Source organism: Heliangelus exortis, chromosome 6 (genome assembly GCF_036169615.1).
Source record: "Heliangelus exortis chromosome 6, bHelExo1.hap1, whole genome shotgun sequence".
Classification (NCBI taxonomy): Eukaryota; Metazoa; Chordata; class Aves; order Apodiformes; family Trochilidae; genus Heliangelus; species Heliangelus exortis.
The window spans coordinates 25,850,564-25,873,013 of record NC_092427.1 but is presented as its reverse complement, the minus strand read 5'-3'; the positions used below and the strand labels follow the sequence as shown (position 1 = coordinate 25,873,013).

Genomic DNA, 22,450 nt, shown 5'->3' with positions numbered 1-22,450 from the left:
AGGTTTTTCCTGGTGATTTAAAAGTGAGGCTGAAGTGACAAAGCAATAATTTACAGTAAAAAAAAATGTTTAGAAACAGTGGTATTTTAAAGGACAATAAAGACAAAATTTGCAATTAAAAAAAAAAAAAAAAAAAAGGGAAAGATCTGTGTTTTTCAATTGTGTTAAGTGCTTAAATAAGCTCTTAAGAAAGAGAACAAGTCAGGTACTGAATCAACTGGAGTGACAATGAGCTCCTCTGTGATACAAAACAATGTCTAATCTCTTACAATTCCCTTGCTCGCTGACTTTAATAAAAATACAATGGAAGAAGTAATGGATTTAGGACAAGTGTGTTATCCTTCTATTCAATACCTTAAACAGAGACAGTACAAGCTGCACACGATACAAGATTTACTGAAAGCTGGTTGCCAATAATGTTTATGAACGACAGCAAGTACTTAGACCCACAACATCCTACAAGCTTTCCAAGCAATGTAATTCATGTCAGTATTCACCAAATATTTCCTGTGTGGGTGATCCTTGCAAGTTATAAGACATTATACATAAGATTGTATAGTCACTTGTAACTTCTTGAAGAAAAATGTAGGTAAGAATATAGAAAGCAGTCTACTTACAAGTGATCATTTTTAGCAATCCAAAAATTTAAAACAGGGAAATTGCACTGAAAAGTACAACAGAACATCTTCCATAAGAATTCAACTGTTTCTTAATGCATCAGCCTACACACACTTATTTCCAAATAAATCTGTGTGTAAACGTATTCATTCTAGATGTGAATTAAGCCAACTGAAAAAGGTGTCTTTTTCAGAATACAATTTTATTATTACAACAATATTATATATGATATTATATATATCTATGATTATATATGATTATATATATATATATGATATGATATACATATATATACATATAAGTATGTATATGGTACATACACCATATTTTGGTGTATGTACGTACTATATTAAAATTACACTGTGGCTTGTATACCCAGACAGACATTATTTATCAAAGTAACTACTTTAAGCCACTGCTTAAACCTAGGCAGTAAAGACCAGCCTTTGACAGCAAGTATTTAAGCTTTGACTTCTTTCTATCAGTAACACAAATGTGTGTATTTACACATTATGTACTTTTAAGTCAGGCTTTACTACCGATTAATTCACAAACATCTGCCATGAATATTTTCCTGTTACATTCAGAATTTTCTCCCAGAATGAACTTTAATTTCTTCTAAATACCACATTAAGCACAGTAAATGGTCCACTAAAGATTTTAGGCATAATTATATGCATTAAGAATATAAATATTTCCTCGATTCCCTATGATTTAACATTTAAGTTGCTAATTGTAGCAGCCATCAGCAGAAAGTATGTCAACAGTGTACACATATGCTGCTCCTTTCCTTCCATCTCCAGTAGAACAAATTCTCAAACTCTCAAAAAAGGAGACAAAAGAAGCCCCAAAACCCCATCCCAAAACAAAAAAACCCCACTCAATTCACCACTGTATTTATCTTCAACTCAGAATGTATGAAAGGTGAAAATTCCCAACTGATACCATCAGTTGGAAGAAAAATTAGTTCACTCATCCATGAGAACTCTGGCAAGCACTTGCAGCCTGAGGTCAGTGAATTCTGCTCCACATCATCCCATTCCTCAGAATATTGTGGGGAGGAAAGATTTTCACTGTGTTTTAACATGGTATATATTGATAATGAGAAGAAACTTTATCTACCAGCTATTTGCTGTTTGTGAAGTATATTCCACGCTGTGTCAGTAATTTCAAATGAACAAAAAAGTATCTTTCAAATAATTACTGTATTACCAAGACAGGACCAATATGTCAAACGAAAGAGAGGAGCAGGGACATGGTATGAATCTGGGGGTGCCCTACACAGGGACAGGAGTTGGACTTGATGATCCTGATGGGTCCCTTACAACTCAGCATATTCTATGATTCTACTTAAAACATCATTAGGAAGATTTCTTTATTCCTCATAGCACATATCTGCAAACAGATGCTTATACTACATGCCTAAGATCATTATACCTATTATTAGTTATCACTCAAAGTAACAAAACAAAGCCTGATGCCTTTCTTGTAAGTTAGATACACATTAGATGGTTCTGATGCCATAACATTTAAAAGAAGTCTCTAACTGTTCTTTTCATAATTGCAGTTACTTTTGTTCTAACAAAATGTGCTTGATTTGGAAAATTCAGCTTATTTTAAAAGCGACAGACTTTAAAAATGGAATTTAGGTATCTTGTAGGACTTGTAAGAGCACCCCTCTTTCAACTCTAAGCTCAAATGCAGTGAACATTGATCTTGACCTACTGTATAAGTCAATTTCACCTGCAAATTGGAAGCTCAAACACTGCAGACATTGATACTGACCTAAAGATTTTGTCTTCATACCACTAACATCAACAATGTGCATGGAACTCAATTATAAATAATATTCTCATGGCCAGATACACAAATCCCAATCCCATTACCATTAAGAAATAGTCTTCACTGGAATTCAAGATTCAGCACACTAAAAAAGGGCTGAAGGGACACCTGTCTATTGCAGAATGTCGATCTCTAAGGAATAGAGTTGACTCATGCAGGAAGGATTATGTAAAATAATCCTGCAGTAATGTTCACTTAACCATATTACATTGTATTAACTTGAAGACTTCTGTCTCCAGGACTGAAAAATCCCTAAATAAATTTTTTTTATTTTTAAAAATTGTACATGCTGATATATAAATTCATATATATATATTTTACTTTGAAATCTCCTGCCACCCAAAATACAGCTGAATAAGCTAACAATACACCCTTAGTAAGAACAGACACTCATTTCTAAGGCAGCAGTGAGAACACCTGTGAAACAGACAAAAACATACATGTAAAGGAAGCTATTCCAAGCCTATGTCAACATTACATGTTGCTGATCTTGGACCATATTGTGTCATTGATTTTTAAGTAGAACTTGAAAATTATTTCATCGATGGCTCCTTAACAGCAGTTGGCTATTTTATTTCTGCTGACAGGGGACTAAGAAATCAATTCTCTGAGAGACACCAACAGTTAACACTGTATTCAGCTGCAAAGCCACATCACTGCACAAAGGTGAACTTACCACCTGTATGTAATGTGGGCTTAAGAGAAGGAAAAATCACAACTAACAAGTTAGAACAGAGGAAGTTGGGCAATCAAATGCAAATCTCGGATTTGAAGAACTGTTGGCTGATACAGACTGACAATTTTCTCATTTCTCCAGAATCTTTTAGAGATTTCAGAATACCAAATTACAGTTGTGGAGACTTAGAGATAAAGAGAATCCTCAAAAGCAGACAATTCATACTTATGAAATGAGAAGAATGAATTCCACTTCGAGTTTGTTTCCATGAATACACAGTGAAATCCCCTGTTATGCCCCAACAATAACTCTGTACACGTGACATGGAGATTATAACCACTCTGAAATCAGTAACTCCTCCTTAGCTTTCATATTAAGGTTATTTGTTGTACTCAGTAAACTACCAATGTAAAAACATGCTTGACTGAGATCAATATTATTTATTTTCTTCCTGAATGGACGTCAAAGCATTCTCAGAAAAAGGTGAAAGAAACGAAAAATTAATTCAAGTTGTAGATGGTTTTGTTCAGAGAAACCATCAGCAGAAGAAAGCAAGCCACTGAAGGGTTTGAAAGTGAACCAGGTAAGAGAGCTTACAGTATCTTTATCTGAATGAACCACAGAACTTTCCAACTCTCAACTACTTAAAATTCCCAACAATTTCTTCAGTGTCTTTCCCTTAAATTACTTCCAAAAGGATGGGAAAAGGCAAACAACGAAAAAAGTGAATTTTAACAGTGCCTTAAAAACAAAACAGAAAGCAAAACCCAAACAACCTGCAAATACCAAGTTTTTCCCTTGTAACCTCCCTAGTTTTTCTGAAAGTGAAAAATTACTTTTTATGACAAACATTCAGAGCACAGACAAAGCCTTTTGTTGCACACCTCTGCAATGTTAAGAACAGAATATTAGCAATGGCTATATAATATATTGGTAAATAACTTTAAAAAGCAAATCCTGAGTTTTCTCCCAGCTCCTTCCTTCTTTAAAGACAACCTGCTCAAAAAAATAAAAATTCCAGTCTACACTGTCTCTTCTGCCCTAGAAAGTGGAAGCCTTGAACAGTAGCTGCAAGCTGCATGGAAACATTACAGACCATGGTGGACCAGGAGCTCTCTCTGTGCCCAACAAACTACCTGGAAAATGCAACCAAAATACAATCCTAACCTTCAGCTACTGCTTTTTAGGGAGGCATATGTGTTTTCCACCAGTCCCATATGGTTTTCCTCCTAGACCCCTAAGTCGTTTGCAGCACTGTTAATCATGCAGTGTGCTCCATAAACGCAACCAGAGCATTTCTCTGTGACACAAAACGTTAAAGGAAACATGGCAAAGCAAACTGTGCCTCACACAACACAGTGGCTGAATGTAGAAATTAACCCATCTAGTGGCTGGAAAAGCCCATGAATCTCTGTTACAATCTTAAAACTACACAGATCTATTTCTAAAAGCTGCATAAGTGGGCTCAGGGACTGATTTACTAAGAAAAGTAGCCAAACAGAGCTTTCAGAGGCCTTTACCACTAAAAGAAGTAATTTTACTAAGGTCTAATGTCTACCTTGCAATTCAAGCATACAACTCACAAAGGAAGACAAGCAAGAAGGTCCAAGATCAGTAGGACTCAAAGACATGACAAAGACAGCACTTCCCTGAAGAGATTCCCTAGTGACTGTAGCTCCTACATGCAGCTTTTGTCTCAAGAGGAGAATTAATTTGTGCCTTTCCCCTCTGTTCAGCCACCCCTTTCCATGAAACAAAGGAATTTAATGCCTTTGAAACCTCTATTGTTGTTTACAAACTCAGTTGAGATTAGTCAAGTGTAGCAGCTGTTATTGAGAGCACAACTGGGGAGCAACACAAGGACCTGGCATTTGCTGTGTGTGTGTGTTCATAAAGAGAGGATCAAAAACCCAAGGAATGAGAGGATGTGTAAATTCCAAACACAAGGTGGCAAAGTCATTTTGACAGGTGAACTACAGATCAATAGCAGATTGAAGAAATAGGTAAAGAGAGGGATGAGAAACTAAAGCCAGATAAAGATAGATTAATAATGCAGATTCTAAAGTTTTCTATTACTCATTGAAATTGCATTTCTAGATTTGATTTTTTATTTACTGTCTCCCTTGACTGAAGAATAATCTGACATTTTCAGTTTTCAAATACATACCAACTTCCTGTTGTTCTAAAACTAGTAACAGCAGCTCTGCATACAGAAGCAACTGTACCTGCTGCCAATTAGTTACATGATGATTATTAAGAATTTTATTTAACACACTTTAGTTATGTCCCTTTGCAGTCACAAAGAAGTGCTGTCTTCTTACCCAGCACAGGGAGATGCCTGATGAAGAGCAGTGCTTCACCAACAGAAGATACCAAAAAGTGCTTTTTAACAATACACCATGAAGATTAACATTATGGAGAGGGATGGTGTTCACTTTCATTTCCTATTGGCTTCCAAACACTAGGGCCAACAAATTTTATTGCACTTCAGTGCTGCCAAACTAAACACCAGCACTGGTATGACAAAATTTTTTTATTATTACCTGCTATCTAAAAAGCCATGGGAGAAAACAGTATTTTTTACTACTAAACTGTTAAATATAAATAATCTGTTTCCCATGGAATTCCTATTATACTGCTGTAATAATTAGAGAATGCACTTTATATACCACCTGAAATATTTATAGAATATTAAAGAAAAATTAATAACTAGACAGGCAAAATGTAGCAGATTCACTAGTCAAGTGGCAGTAAAATAATAATTTGCAAAAACATACTCTGAAGTTGATAATTATTAAGTTTCTAATTCACAAAGAAACACCACTACTACCCTGTGATAACAGATCATTTAGGCAGCTTTCCACAACAACATTCTAAAAGTAATTTCATCTAGTAGTCTTTATTTAACAGTCAAAGACACAAAGTGCAACCACACTTGATGGCTAGAGGAATTCTGGTATCAAAATCAGACTAGAACTTAATAGCAAGAATAACTCAGAAGAGACTGCTGGACTTTAAATTACAATTGAACACTGACTGATGAAAACCTGATGAAACATTGGGAATTCTCATAAAGCTGTGTCAGTAAGAAAGTAACAGTTAAATTTTTTAAATTACAATTAGCTTTTATCAGTGAAACCTTAGGCTGTCAAAACAGCAAGTAATCTATTCTAACCACTTTCCAACTCAGAATAATAATTACTTGAAAATACACAGAAAATAGTACTAGTGTTTCATATTATCCATGTGTGAGATCAATAATGGAACTCAAACAATACAAACATTTCAATTCAATACAGAGAGTACTTAGTAACCTACTTTCATAGGTCAGATACTTACATATTCAGGCTTTAATTTCTTGTCTCCTCCTCTTACAGCTACTTTTTCAAGCTTGTCTATACTCTGCAAGATCAGCTCCTCATCTTTAAGTCTGAGTTCTTCATGTATTATTTCGATGTCACGAACAGGATCTACGCTTCCTTCAACATGAGTAATATCATCATCTTCAAATGCTCCTGAAACAAAAGAACATACAGATTATACATTAAACTAAAAATAAGAGAATATATATATATATGTATATATATATATACACACATACAGCATACTATTAAGTCACAGAAGTTTGAGATTAAACAGTAAAGTCACGAGGTCTGTCACACTGCAAGGATACAAGCATCACCTGCAATATTTTATAATCATACTGCTTTGTTCTGTTAATTTATGTATCATCTTCAGAATCCAAAGCTTTATACAGACAGACACAAAGCACAGCACTTTGCCATTTCAGTAGAGCACTTAACACATCTTTAGGAGTTTCTTCTAAATAGGAACAAGCTAAAACACTTTTCTGAAAATAGGTACCACTGTATTTAACAGCATTTAACCTAGCAGTAGCAAACATAGTAGCTAAATTGAACATCACAGAACATTTTAATACATGCAGTAATGACTAAAAGATTCATGGAAAGAAAACCTTACAAATCACCCTGGCAGCCCTCACTGGCAGACCAATTTTATGCATTAAGAAAAAAAGAAGTTCTAGACAAAGAATGCTGAAGTTCTGAATGACTCTTGGTGTTTCCAAGGGAAACAAGGCTTAGAAAAAAAAGGCCTGAAATCATCTGGCAGACCTCGCCCCTGTTTCAATCTACTTTATCACTGTGGTTCTGACGGTGATTAGATAATGAACCACTCAGACACACAATTTACACAGCAGCTAATTTCATCGGCCTGATTTGAGGGTATGGTTTTTAGGGGGCCATCAAAGAAGCAGATGAAGGTGCATTTGTCATATATGAGTGACAACCATTCACACTATCTGAACAAAATGGTGCTGGCCCTTATTAGAAACACATGCTATTATCACATATTTAAAGTGCAGTTGAAGCCATAATTTCAAATTGCCAACTGGAAACATAAGGGTAAAACAACCAGATATTACTGAAGCATGTGTGCTGACTTCATGCCCTTCTGAAGACAATCTGGCAACATAATTCAACTAGGATTTACATTAACAGATAAGCTGCATCACAAAGAAAACCTCACCTCAAAAAAATCAGAGATATTAAAAATAAAAACATTAACAATTTGTAACAGTTTATTACTTGTTCCTGGACCAATTTTCAGAGTATTTGCATGCCTAGCCTGTAATATTAAAGATATGCCTGCGAAATCCACCACAAAAATAATTTTACTTTAATATTACCAAAATGAAAATCAACTGGTTTTTACATGGGAAAACAAACCCAAGGCCATTTCTGGTACTAAATATAACATAGGAAACAGGGCAAACTACAAACAACCCCTTAACTGATAGACAGCAAGTTGGGGTTGTTCTCATGCACACCTTGAAGTTCGTATTTTCTTTTAACTTATGAAAACAGAGGCTTTTAGCAATAAATATTTTACATCAAAACACGTGGTAAACAGGTTTAAAATGTTGTCAGTCATAAGTCAAAATAATTTTTGCATAAGTTTCTGAAAAGTCTTTCAAACAGTAGGTACTACAAGTTGCCTCCACTCCCAGCAGCTGCCTCTTTCCAAAGATGATCGATGAGCTGCCTTGGTAAATGGAAAATCACCTCAGCCATGGATCCAACTCTGATACTGGCCATGACAGGAAAAGAGGCTGCTCTGCCATATGGAAACTCACTACTTTACTGCATAACCACCCCAGGCAGTTACAGGAGAGATACTGTAGCCTTTGCCTTCCATAAATCCCTGTCTGTGCACCTGACTCTAAGGGATGGATGTGGGCTGTTTGGATCAACAGATACTAGAAAACATAACAGCTCTGTTCTGATGTTCAAGAAAAATACTGAATAAAAAGCAGGAGGGAAGAGGGGAAAGTAGGAAGATGTCACCATACAGATCAAAGAAAAATCTACCCGCCAGCCTTCTCAACAAATTAGTAGCTTTTTTGCAGCTTAAAAAAAAAAAAAAAAAAAAAAAAGTTTGACTTTCCTCCTACTATTAAGAAAAAAGTGTCCATTATCACCTAATAATACATTCTAAAGTTGTTTAGATCTTCCTTCTCCATTTGGTATCCTCCGGTTTAAAAAACAAAACCAAAAAAACCTCACACTGTTAAACCCAAGAGAAAAGTTCCATGACTATAAAGATCTCATATTTAGAACAGAAAAATATAAGGTAAAGTTTGTTTTGGTTTTAAGGAAGAATGAATTTTACTGAAAAAGCAAATGTAAGATGAATTAGTATTTAAAAAAACAACCAAACAAAAACACCCCCACATATAAATAATTAGCTACATTTTTTCTTTACCACCAGTTAAATACTTCTCTAACAATTATCTTCACTCCTTCACATCTTTCCACTCCTTTTCACAAAAAAAAATCCAGCTCTTTATTCATTCAAACCCAATTAATTTTATGTAATTCCATCTCATCAAAACTGAACCTATACTTCAGCTCTCAGCCCACTAAACACCTTAGCCAATGGACAATTCAACATTTTGCCTGTATTTTCTTCAAGTCTCCTCCTCCCATCAGCTGTCCTCATACCTGTGTCAGCAGCCATCCTGCAGCTCATTTTGGCAGCATCCATGAGGAGACCCATAACTGGCAATAGGCAATTGCCTGTTCAGATAAGGAGCCTCTCTACTGAACTGATGATTTCCTATTCAAGGCAACAGGTTAGACTTTTCTCCTTCTCACCAGGTTGCTTGCCCCTTCTTATGGAAGAAATGGGTCTATATACTTCTATATTCCATTCTGGGCTCAAATTCTACATTTAGAGGAAAAGTGCATTTTCTTAATTTGGAAAGGAGAAAAATCTATCCATGGCTGTGCTGAAAAAGCTCATACTTCTAAATAGATAGGAAATCCATTAAATTAATCACAGCAGATTTTTTTCAAGTTACCAGGAACACCAAGAAGAAAGAGATTCAAATCTCTTCCCATTGAGATGGCCGCAGTCCATAAGGGAAGGGTTAGGTGTAACATTTTGTATGCTCAAAAGGCCAAATCAGAATCCATGTTCCAGATTTTGGCATAAACTGAGAGACTCTTCATGATAAGCAACAGGCATTGAACTTGAGTTGTGAATCTCCTGTTCAGGGTTTATCAGTGCTGACTTTAGTTAAACTAAAACAGACCAGTCCTGACTGACAGCCCAGCCAGAAGCCAGACAACAGGATACACAAGAAAGAAAGGAAAAGAGAGGCACTGCTATGATGAATGAGCCTTAGTTAGAACCTTGTCTCTCTTAGAGAAATGTTTTACCCAGTCCCTGGTCTAAAAATTTAGGTAGGAAAAAAATGGAGTTGTAGAACTGATTCATGAAATAGGACAATTAATAGAAAACGAGTCTACTGTTTGCAACTTACAAAGATAAAATTAACAACTATATTAATCTACAAATCTTACCCAATATGGATACAGCAATACAGAAAGGTCAGCTGGGAAACCCTAATCAGTAATTTCATTATTTAAAGAATTGACTGCAACTTCCCTGGTGTCTCGTATTCCACTAGAGGTAATACATATTTTTATTAGAAGCTAGTCAACCTTTCAAAAAGAAGTTGAGCAGAATCTACCTCTATCCTTTATATTTCAAGTAACCTACCTCTAAGGTTTCTTTGTCCCTAAGCATCTCCCATGAAATGCTGATGGATTTGCTCTCTTACTTGAAAGATACACCCCTGCCTCTTCCTTCGGTGTAGAATAACAAATACTACAGAATTAGAAAAATCAATCTTGCTCTAAGTAAACAAATCTGCTGTGTTAAATTCTCATAATGCTATAGTGGCATGCAGATACTGCTATTAAAACAAGGCAAGTATTTAGATAGGAAGATAGCAAAGCATAACACAACAGCAGAGTTCATTTTGCCATCTAACAGCAATACCAAAAGTAATGACTTAACTTGAAGTTACCAGAAATAAGGAGGTTGGAAATTATCACTGTCACACCCAGCTCCTTCTTCTGTCATTAGTGGGCCCAAATTTAAAGGATTCTCCAATTTCAGAGAAGGATTTTCCTTCCACTGAGCACTTTACCAGGGATGCTTGGGTCAAAGCATGGTGAGCTTAAAGTGCAGGGAAGCAGTTTGGATCTTTTCTCTATAGCAAGAAGAGCAGCAGGAGCTTTGCACTGGGTCCTACTCCCTCTTGCTGCCCTCAGGGCACCTGCAGAATCCACCTGGCAATGACAATTTTTTTTTCAAGTTGTTCAAATATAATACCAAGAGGGGAGAAGTATTTTTAAAGCAGGATTGAAGAAGTAATGCAGTGATTGTTAGTTCTGCACTTTCCTTTCAAGTGATACTAGACAAAAAAAGACCCAGGAAATGGAATGATTGGCTGGGGAAGATGTAAAACCTCTAGTTTTTCCCTAAGGAAGAGCAGGATCTCTGTTTGTCAGGTCTTGATGATAGCCAGGACACACAAACAGTATCTTCTCTTCACATGCAAAAGTATGAGTAGATAAATATGCACATAGCATAGCAGTAACAAATGCCACTTTTGAAACGGTATCACCTAATGGTATGCATGTTTCTTTCTATTTCTTTTGAGAATCAGCTTCAAAATTCTTTGACAAAATTTACCTCTCAGCCTCCAGAGATTTTTGCATTGCTTATGTTATACCTGTCAAGATCTGATGACTGTATGTTATGTATTCATCTGAACAGAACCACTACACTTAGTTACAGGCTATCATCAACCAATTCATTCTCTTGCTAAAATCAAGTCATCCAATTACTCCTTGACTAATCAAGGCTGTTTTGGCTTTTTCTTTTTTCAAAAGGTACTCAACAGCATAAACAGTTCACTTACAAGAAATGGAAAGGGGCTAATCAGCAGAATTATTGTTTTGCTGCCACAATTTGCAGTATTTAAATGTAGTTGCTGATTGGACTGAAAGTTTTATGATATAGCATAAAAAACTAGTTTGACACAAAAACGAAGCTGCCTATAGCTAAAACTTTATTATTTCTGGAGGCTCCAAGCTGCCACCAAGGAGATAAAAACCAAATCAGAATAATACCACTAGACTTACCTTATTCTGCTGTTAATTGCAATTACGGGAATTGACTAATATCTTCAAGATCAATTTATATTTTATATACCAGTCACTTCATTTCTTTAATTATTCTTATCCTTAAAGTAAAATGGAGCAAAATATTTGGCTAACATTAGACTCTACATAACGGCATCTTACATCTTATATTATTTATAACAGACAAGCAACTGCATTTGGTTATGTTATGCTTTAAGTAAGAGAGATATTTACAATTTGATCAGAATCTGAACTGCACCACAAACTGAAACTCCCATCAGTATTTAGGGTAAAGACCAGCCTTTTTTGTCAATAAGCTGTAAAAGAATGTTGAATAACATCAGCAAAAGCCAGACCTAAAGACTTATTAATACTTGCACTTCCTCTCCTGCACACATTCAGCAACTATTGGGCAAAAAGAGACTGATATCATATCATCGCAGACTGATACAGCACATTGCAATACACATAATACACCCCTTGTAATAAGCCCTGAAATAAATTAGCAATAATATCTATCTGGCTACTTACTAGGGTGGGAAACGGGGGAAGAACAAAAAGATATAAAATAGGATAACTTAGGAGGCAAGGGGCTAGAAGCAGGGTATTTCTTTGACCTATCAAAAGAAACAAGACTACAAGTGTCAAAAAAATCAGATTATAAGCAATATCTGTACTTAGCTTGATGTGTTACCATCAGTACTGAAAAGGGTTAAACCGTAAAAGATACTGCTATTTCTGACTGAGGTAAAAGTATATTGAACATTCTATAATGTTCTAAAAATTTGATGATGGCATATTTTACTATGTATACTCATTAGAAGGGCAAAAGAATACTACCAGGGTCAACATTTTAAAGCTTCTTAAATGTAGTATGTGTTAACAAAGAAACAACAAATAAAGTAGGTTTAGCATGTTTTCCCTTGAAAGCCAATTTCAAGTGAAATTAATCACCTGTAACACAAACCTAATACTCTTTAAAGCAGAGTAATTTTCAGTTGAAGAAGGTGCACCTGCCTACATCTTCAACATAAGCAAAATCAAGTACAAAAACATTAAATAAAATGCTGTAAGTAAACCTTGACTTCTGAAGAAAGAATTTTTTCAGACATCTTTTGTGGCTTTGTTTTGTGCTACAGCCCTTTAAGTTTTGTCTTCATAAAGCCCTAACTAGTTGTAATCACTTGCAGTCTAATTGTGGACATTTATCTGCTTTTCTTATGCATGGAACATAGCTATTAAAGCTGAATGGTGATGGTGTGAAGTATAGGTTAAATTGGGTGAAATTAAAGCAAATTACTCTGGGATGTGGAACTCTGAAAATAGAAACCACCAATGATTTGCAACCCTCTTGATGATCAGCTTCACAGAACCCTAAATGACAAGAAAACTTACATATTTTAAAGTTAACTAGATTTTTTTAAAATAATATGTATAAATTTATTTAAAATGCAAGCAGTCACTGTTGCAATAATTATTTTGTTTTACCTGCATCGTAGAAATATAAGAAAAGGTTTTAATTCCCATTAAAAACACTTGTTTTTATTCTAAAGTTTAGCTGATTTTTAGCAACAGAAAACAGTTCAGAATATTAGTTGAGACATTAATTACTTTGCACACAACGTTACAGTTTATGCATACCATATGGCTATACAGACACAGGAAAGTAAAAGCAGCTGCTCTGGGCTTTCTTGACTGGTGCAGCACTACAATTAGAATTCCTTACTTACCTTTCTAGAAGATGAGCAGCTACATTTACCTTGCCATGCCCTAGTACAGCATCACTCAAGAGATCACAAGCCAAGCACCCCTCCCCGAAAGTCTGGAACAGCAGCTGAATGGCAGCCTTTTCAACACCAAACCTATTGGGAGTGTTTGACAAAACAGGGCAAGTCTCCTTCTGCACTGGCAGACACACAATGAGAACGTAGCAGCTATACAGGATTTTAAATTACTGTAGTATCAACTTCTTTGGCATAAGAAGAAATTACATTCGCATGAAAGTACTCATCAAGCAAGTACTGCACAAGGTGAGAGATGAGAACAATCCTCAGGAAACACTGAGGCAAAACAATTCACTTCAGGACATCTAAGTCAGCAGAAGAAACCGTGACTCTGTTCCTACAGGAAGCAGTTTTTAACACAGAAAAGTTGTTACTGAGACAGTAGCTCCTGTGAGCTTATCTGCAAAATCCTGTTTCAGAGCCCTTACCCTTGAGTCTGTCTGACAAATATTAGTGATTTATTTCAAATGTAAAATCTGTTTACTTGCTATTGCTCTTTCATCCTAGCACCACTGGGATGTAGTCAACACTGCAGGCAAAACCTTTTACCTGCTGAGATTTGCTATCAAGTTGGTCACACTGAGTAAAGGACATTATTTGGCAGCTGAAGGAATAAATCTTTAAGGCCCTTCAAGCCTCTGTTTGCAGAGGGCTCACTCTGACTGCCCTTGATCATGTATTTGAAATATTATCACTGCAATGCCTTCCAAATAGTGCTTGTGACAAAATCCTTGGTTACTCTTCTTGCAACAGGCTTTACCCAGCATCAGAGCACATGGTGACCTCCATGGACTCACCGTAAGAAAGGCAGCACTCAGTGTAAAACTTTTGAGATGGCTGACATACCACATAAATTATTTAAAACACAAATTCCCTAGAAAAAAAAATAGCACCTCTGTTCAGATTTTACCCAAATACAACAGTGTTAACTGCAACAAGAACAGGCCCTTGGAACCTAGCCTGGTCCCCTGCAAAATGCTGAAAAGCCAAAAAGGCTGGAGAAGCATTTGCTTCAGAGACAAGTGCACTTGTCAGCCTGAACTCAGCCACTCTCCACTTTATGTTATTCTCTGCTGTAATGACTGAAAACCTTTCTTTGAGAGGTTAAGTTGTGAAGAGAGAAGCAAACAGGGACTGGGGAGAGTCTCCAGAGTATTGCCCTCCCTGCTGAGTGCTCCCCACAGTGGCACCTCCTGCATGGAGGACAGTGCACAAACATCAGTGGGTACCCTTTAACATACCTGTGTATCCAAATCCCAACTGCTCAGGGGAGACAATGTTCCTACTCAAAAGTAGACTGGAGCTCAGGTCTTTGAAATCTGATAGTATCTACACTGTCCAAAACAGGGGTCCTAATCAGGAACCATTCAGAAAGTAAAAATGTGTCTGTATTTGTGTATCTGATTATTCAGATTACTTCCACTATCGATGGTGAACTTTACCCCTTCTTTCTGAAGGTTGGTCATCAAGGTCTTCTCTTTAGGAATACTCAGTGCCAAGCTCTGTGGTGTCAGTCTGGACTGGAATCTCTAATGAGTCACCATAACAAAATAAAATTGCTAACAATAACCATGTTTTTAAAATATTTTCAAAATCAATAATAGCAACCAGCACACATAAGCCCAAAACCCACAGGGCAATTCTATCTGACCTTGAATGACCAGATATAGAGGAAATACTTTAATTATTCATGGACAGTTCATCTGGGCCACAGATTGACTACACCAAAGATGCAGAAATATTAAAAAAACCCAAACCAATTGAAGCCCTGAAGTTTTTATTGGGTCTGGCATAGCACTATGTAGCAATTCCCACAACTGCACTTCTGAATCACTTTGGATACTTAAATGCTGCAACAGAGTCCAAGCCACTAAACTCTGCTGAGTTCACCTTGGCTCCTGCTCAGAGCCAGCCTGACTCTGTTCTGCATTTTTCAACATCTTGGAGAGTTATGGTCTTGGTAAAATAATGAATGGAGAATGAACAATTTAGTTCAACATAAAATGCAAAATCACAAAGGTCCTGGAACCCACAATAAAGGGTGTAAAATTGTTTCAAGAAGGCACCTTTTCTTCAAAACCATTTAAAACAATGTCTTACACTATCTAAATACCTGAACAAACCTCACTAAGTTTTCGCTTCAAGAGATTAGTTGTCTAAGCAGTTCCCAGATATTCTGAAACTTAAAATTGTATTTTTCATGTGTTAAAGCAAAAGCACTACAAAACCAGGCAACTTATTGCAGTGCCTTAAAAGGAACTGCTGTAAAATAGAAATAAGGAATTTGGCAGAGTCAAAAAAAAGGAGGAAAGACCAGACAACAGGTAACATGTAAACCAGAGTTGGTGAAGAACTAAAACAAGAAAAAACTGTTTAATCATTGCTGTTATGTATGTGTATGGTCTATATAAGTTTGTAATGAAGTGCTGTGTTAAGTCAATAAAATATATTTAAAATAAAAGCAAAAAGCTTCTTACTAATAACCTTAGAAAAATACGCCTTGTCACGTAATCTTCCCTCTGGACATTCTGACCCAAATTCATAACACAATACATAACCTTAATGCAAAAGCAGCAATAAAATTCATCCGGATATATGCTTTGCAAATCAATTAAAATTTTATAAGAGTGCTGCTTATCTGGTTTCTATTAACAGAAATCTTGTAAATAATAAAAAATCATTAGCTGGTTAAAAGACAGTTCATTCTTCATATGTGGTTTTTCACATGCAATGACTACTTGTTAACAATTTAAAAGCGATGTTCCTAGGACCTCACATAATGGTACAGGCTTGAAATCACAAGAAATATCAAATGATCTTTTTAGAACCACACCTGAAATACTGAAAACAAAAAGTAATATATAATTTGCATCTTAATTGAAATGATAGAGCTGATGAAGAAGGTTTGCATTATAATCCTGTGCAACGCTCAGACCTTAATGTAACAATTAACCAAATAAAACTCAATACTAATATTTTACTGTGGATGTTTCTAACTTCCCCGTTCTTATAAAACTCAAAACAGCCTCCCAACAGAAAATTAAGCATATTACTTGCTATCAATTGGCAGATCAGTTACATGGGAAGTAAAGAGTTATTTTGTACATTATTTCCAGAAGGTGATCCCTGACACTCTGGTATTTCCTCTTCTTTCTATTAACACCTTACTTCAATGACAACTGCACTGTGGAACCTGTGGGTTTTGTTCTGTAACTATCTGGCACCATCTAGTAGCCATTGGTGTCTTCTTTACTAAATCCCATTAACAGAACAAGGGCAGTGTTGAACAGATATGCAAGATATAACAACACAAACTTATTTATCCAAATTCCATGTGGTCAAATGAATGTTTTATGTTGAATTAGGTAAAGACAGCTATAGCCAGTAGCTACTTGTACACAGAGCAAATACGTCCTACCTACCTTGAAAAAGCACACTAAATACTTCAGTGTACATTGAAGTTTCCAAGTAATTTAAGAATCTGACACCAGATTTTAGCAATAGTTGACAAAATGCATTGCTTCATGCATGCACGCAGTTTCTGCTCATTCCCTTTCACTCTTCTCATGAAAACACATAGGTAAGAAGCTCAGAAAGAAAACATATGCTTTGATTAACTTGAATTGTGTATATTAAAAATGGGGGGTTTTCCATTATTGTCAAAGCACAGTATTTGGCAGGCCATAAAAAGGGGGTGGGTGGGGTAGGGGGAAAGGTGTGAGGGGCAGTAATATGAGCATATTGAGGCTATTTCTTTATGTTCCTGAGGTGTGACTGGGTAGAAATCTTTATTTCCAGTGGTTCCTCACCATCCTGCTTCTTGCAAAAATAAATTTATAATGTGATACTTTTGCAATATCTAACCAGAGCTTTTTAAACTGAAACGGTTCTTCTCCTTTTACTTTAGATGTCAAATCCATCACAGAATTTTGTTTTTAAAAGACTTCCTCAATGAAGCAGTTCATTTTTCTGCCATTTAGCTCACTGTATTTTTACAAGCATCAGGCTGAGCAAACTATGATTGAGAGAAGCCATTTTATGCACATTGCTGTTGTCCCACATCATTCAGAACAAACCTTTTTAGATCGTTAACTACCACAGGAGTGCTGATTACACAGGCACCAGCAATTTCCTAACCAATGACCACCTGAACAATGATGTGTTCAGCTTCTCAGACCCTGAAGCCTTTCAGGGGTGAATCATTTCACAGTTTGGAACTAGATCTCCATAGCAACTTCCCTTTGAGGGTTTTAGAATCACCATCCCGTAATTCTATGATCATCAAGCTCAACCATTCCCAATGGTTCTTTTCACAGCAGATGGAAAAGGAAGCCTTGAAATTTTACAGTCTATTTCAAGCAATTCATCTGGCAGCCTATTAGAATTCAAAATATTTCGACCTTCAATCACAAAGCATGTTATCTGAAGCTGTGGTGATCTCAAGTCAAGACAAGCAGACGTTTTAGTCTAATCATCCATGATGAGAAGAGACTGACAAAAACTCTTAATTCAACCACCATCAAAATGCTTATTTTAACTGCATGAAAGTCTTTCAACAGGCAATGAAAACACACCATGTACCATTTTATCACAACCTTCCATTCAAGGGAAATATGAATTCCGAATATTGCCATGGATCTTTGCACTCTCAGACTGCTTTTGAACAAATATCTGCTTCCTAGAAGTCAGTAAAAATCCAATTCCATCCTATTATTTTCAACAGCTGTCAAGAAAAATGATGGAAGCAAACTGCAATAAACTTCTCACCACTGAGTACAATAATGCTGTAAATTAGTTACTTACTGATTTATCCAGTTTGTCATAAGCATCTTTAAGGAATTAAAATCAGTTATGTCTGAGAAAATAAATATCAATTAAATTTTGAAAACATAAAACTGGTTAAGATCTTGAAGTAAAGCTCAGTTTCACAATAATCACAATCAGTGGAGGGTTTAAAGTTTTTTCCTGTCATTTCCCAACTCCAAACTGAATTCCCTGCGTTTAAAGAAAAATTTTTCTACTCTTTAATGTCCCACTCAAATACTGAAATAATCCCAAGGGGGCAGAAAAGCTATAAACTTCAAAATCTTTTCACATAAAGCCCAAGTTGATTCATTCATATTTTTTATCAACCTTAAGCAAGTTAAATTTAAATGATCTGGAATCTCAGTTACACACTGCCTAGTAACAAAAAACAAAACAACAACAACAAAAAAAACCTAACCCCCAACCAACCAAAAAACTCAGATACTTTCTCAGATACTTTTTCCCCACTCCATCCCAAAGGCTCTACAAAACTCTACAAATACTTATTCTTGTTAATACATTTTCATCAAAGTACAAAGAATTATCACTAACTACACAAACACAAGTTATCTGGTGACTGAAGAATCCAGAAGAGTTGCACTTTTCCTTGATAAAAGGCCACCACCTGTATCTAACAGGACAAGCAGTAAGCTGAGGGGGGGGAAATTAAAATCTAAATATTACCGTCTCAGGACTTGGTAGTGAGACTTTGATACTTAAAACAACATCTGCTGTAGAATGTGTTAAACTTAAAAGAAGCAGCACAAGGAGCCACCTGTACCAAAGCCCCAGTGAATTTCCTCTGTGAACAGTTATATAAGGGAAATTAACAGGTGTGTTACATTTTAGAACATTTGTAGAGGCAGAATACTGAATTGTTTTATTTTCTTTGAATAAAGCAATGTGTCTTCAGTGTCCCAAAGCAGTTACTTAACTTCAGAGCAACCACAATTGAGACCCTCTCTACAGCACTTAAAATGCCACATTTTATTACACTACAGGGAAAAATACAAGAAACCATCCCCTCAGCTGATATTACCCTCCTAGGCATTTACATTGTTGAGCCACACTCTTACTCTACTTCAAAGAAAAACTCTTTTAAAAAGAGAAACTTATTTTAAACATCCACAAATCTGTTCTACAATACAATTATTTCATTGACTGGTGGCTCATTAAGAGTTCATATTTCTGGCAAAGTCCATTTGAAAACATTTCTGTAACAGAAATCACAACAAAAGTCTGTAGGGAAATAAACTGGCACAATACAGGATTTATCTTCATATTTTTTACACCATTTGGGAAGTCAGCTCTTACGCTGAACTTCCTAAAGATCTGAAGGGATGCATGTGAAAATAACCACAAAAATTAACTTAGAATTTAAGAGAAAATTAAATACAGATTTTGGTCTAGCAATCCGAGAAAGTAACACCAGGAAAAAACTTCCCATATATTTAAAGTACCATCTCCTGCAGAGACTAGAGATGAAGGCAGTTATTCAGGAACAGTATTAAAATTCCTAGTGGTTTCCAGTGTCAGATCAGTTACATCAATAGGTAATATAAAAACTACTTCAAATATCTTCCTAGAGGAAGAGTATTTACAATACTCAAAAATTTTGCTCAAAAACTTTTTTTTCAATTTCTTTATTTTAATGTGGAAGGCAGTCAAATATACTTATCAGGTTTAGCTCATCTATAAAGTTTAGCTTACCTTCTGTTTGTTGACCAAAGATAAGCATTCAGTAAAATCTTCTATTTAGCATCATTCTAAAATTGACTATAGAACTGCCAAGAGTTAAGTATTTTGCTATTTAAAAAGTGCAACTGTCACTGCAGTAATATTTACACGTGCAAACAGAGCTACATATATGTAATTTATCCACTAGTATTGTAGCTATTACTAAATGTTATTTGAACAGAAGCATTTTTTTAAAACTCTTAAGTGATAGTAAATGATGAGTATCTTGCATTGTACAATTAGACTGTCAGTAAAGGATGCCTATTAGTAACACATATGCAAATCATCTGAGTTACATCTTTACAATCTATTCTATGATTATGCACAGTTATGATTCAAAGTATTTTCACGGTCTTTTACCAGATATTTCCCATAAATAGTAATTTTTAAATCTAGGAAGCAATTCTTAAAATTGTCTTCATATAATAAGAATGAGACTCTGCTTTTAGCTTTTCCTCCTCCCAATATCCCTACCACTGTACCTGAAAAACCTCATCCTAAGCACAGTTGTCACATATTAGCTGACTGTTTAACAATCTAGACTAACCTTAAGTTTATTTTGTAACATATAATCAAGCAACATATGGTAATTAAATCACACTGAAAACAGCAGTTACTAGCTAATTAACATTACAGAAACACTTTTCTTAATGATAGAAAAAGACAAAGATGTTATAAAAGTACTGTAAGCATAAGAAATAATTTGCTATAAGCCCTTCTTATTTAAATCGTTAAAAACTCAACCTTAGGAATCCAAAATGATAGTATTTTATATATAAATTAAAAAGGTCAATGTAAGTTATGCACAGTTAGGTAAGCAGTTTAGGGACTACCCTTGCATCACACAGTTCAAGTAGGGCCAGCATCACTGATGCAAATTGTTGCACCTCTCAGGATGGATAAGTATTTGCAAACACACCGAACCTCTGTATTATCCTTATTCATCCACAGATATACAACTAATACAGTTTCACTATTTTCACAGCAGTAAGATATATTTTGCCATAACCACAGCACCCAAACTGGAGTAAAGAACAACTCAAGCTGTGATGATGGCACCCCAGGCTGGAGTTAGGGGATGGCTGCCTAGACAGCCACTGGATTCATTTAAGTGCACTGGTTTCAAACATGAGTTTAGCAGTGTATTTCATTAGATAATTGTTTCATGTTTTGCAATTAAATTGCCACTCTAGAACAGTAACTTACCTTTACATGCTTTTTTCAAAACTTCTATTTATTACCTCATATTTTATGTTGTCTTTGGAGAACATATGAAAACACCATGACACATTTTCTCCCCATTTGTGTTTCACCATTATTCACCTGCTTCTATATATGCTTCTCTTATTTATTATTTAACATAATTTTTCAACATCAGGAATTATTTTGTGTCACTCAAATTCTTTGCTAAACTTTCCAAACATAGTGCATATGAAAGTGCATTGGCTTTCCCTACAATTTCATAATTACTAAATGGGCAAATACAAGCATTGCAGCTGCAAATTAGTTGCTGGTTAGCAATAAACAAGATCAGGCCTTCCACAAAGTCTGGCACACAACCACGATTAATTTTGAGCTCACATATGGGAACAGAATAGTGCAAAACATGTGGACACCACTGAATGGACGGCAGACTGCTCATCTCAGCAGTATTGCCTTGGTTTCCTACTCACCATAAGCTGGCACATCTTTGGAGGGTTTTGATTTTGAAATCCAAAAGAAGAGCTTATATGAAAGTGCACTCAAATTCTCAAAGTAAATATCTACAGTCCTCTACACATGAATGTCATTTGCATCATGCAGCAAAGTCAAGCAGGCTACCAGAAACTGCCTCTCTGCCTAAGGAAACATGTACGTTAAAACATTCCCTTCTCTGACTAATTTAAAAAAAAAGTATTTGAAATCCAAGTATTCCAAATGCAAAATAATCTATATTGATCTTGTCATCCTTCACTTGACTGCTGCCTTTTTAAACATCATTGCTACCATAACTTTTTTAAAAGATTGTGATACAAAATGTCAAAGTCAGAGGCAGTCAGAAAGGACTCTGAAAAAGATCTCAGTTGCTAATTCCAACATCTTTTGTTCAAGACCTGGTTTGACATTTGCCTTGTTTTCCTGATAAAATAAACCTAAAAATCATTCTTAGGATGAAAATCCTCCCCACCTCAAAACACTCTGGCTTTCAAAGAAACTCTCCAGAAGAAAAGGGCAATACTGGCCATCGTGCTTCTGGCAGTTTTCGAAGTCTCTGAAGAAAATCCTTGTCCATCAGCACTTAAATTAACAATAACCTTCCTCCTATTATTGTAACAAAGTTCCTTGCAATTTTTTTCCCCAAAAGCTATCATGTAAAATTTGTCTTGTACCTTGTCTATCTAAAAGAAGCTATCCTTTTTACAAAAATGTATGAAAATATTTTAGGGTTTCTAAAACTAGAAAACTCTCAGTAGATACTGGACAATAAT

General features: G+C 35.7%; 1 protein-coding gene across 2 annotated transcripts in view; it reads right to left on the bottom strand.

The window, feature by feature from the left end:
• The window catches only part of OLA1 (Obg like ATPase 1), a 99,596-nt gene that overhangs the window by 46,174 nt on the left and 30,972 nt on the right, over positions 1–22,450 (bottom strand). For both annotated transcript variants that reach the window (XM_071747316.1, XM_071747317.1), the window contains exon 5: positions 6,476–6,651. In XM_071747316.1, coding sequence (XP_071603417.1) covers positions 6,476–6,651 — 176 coding nt within the window. The remainder of the gene's footprint in view (positions 1–6,475; positions 6,652–22,450) is intronic.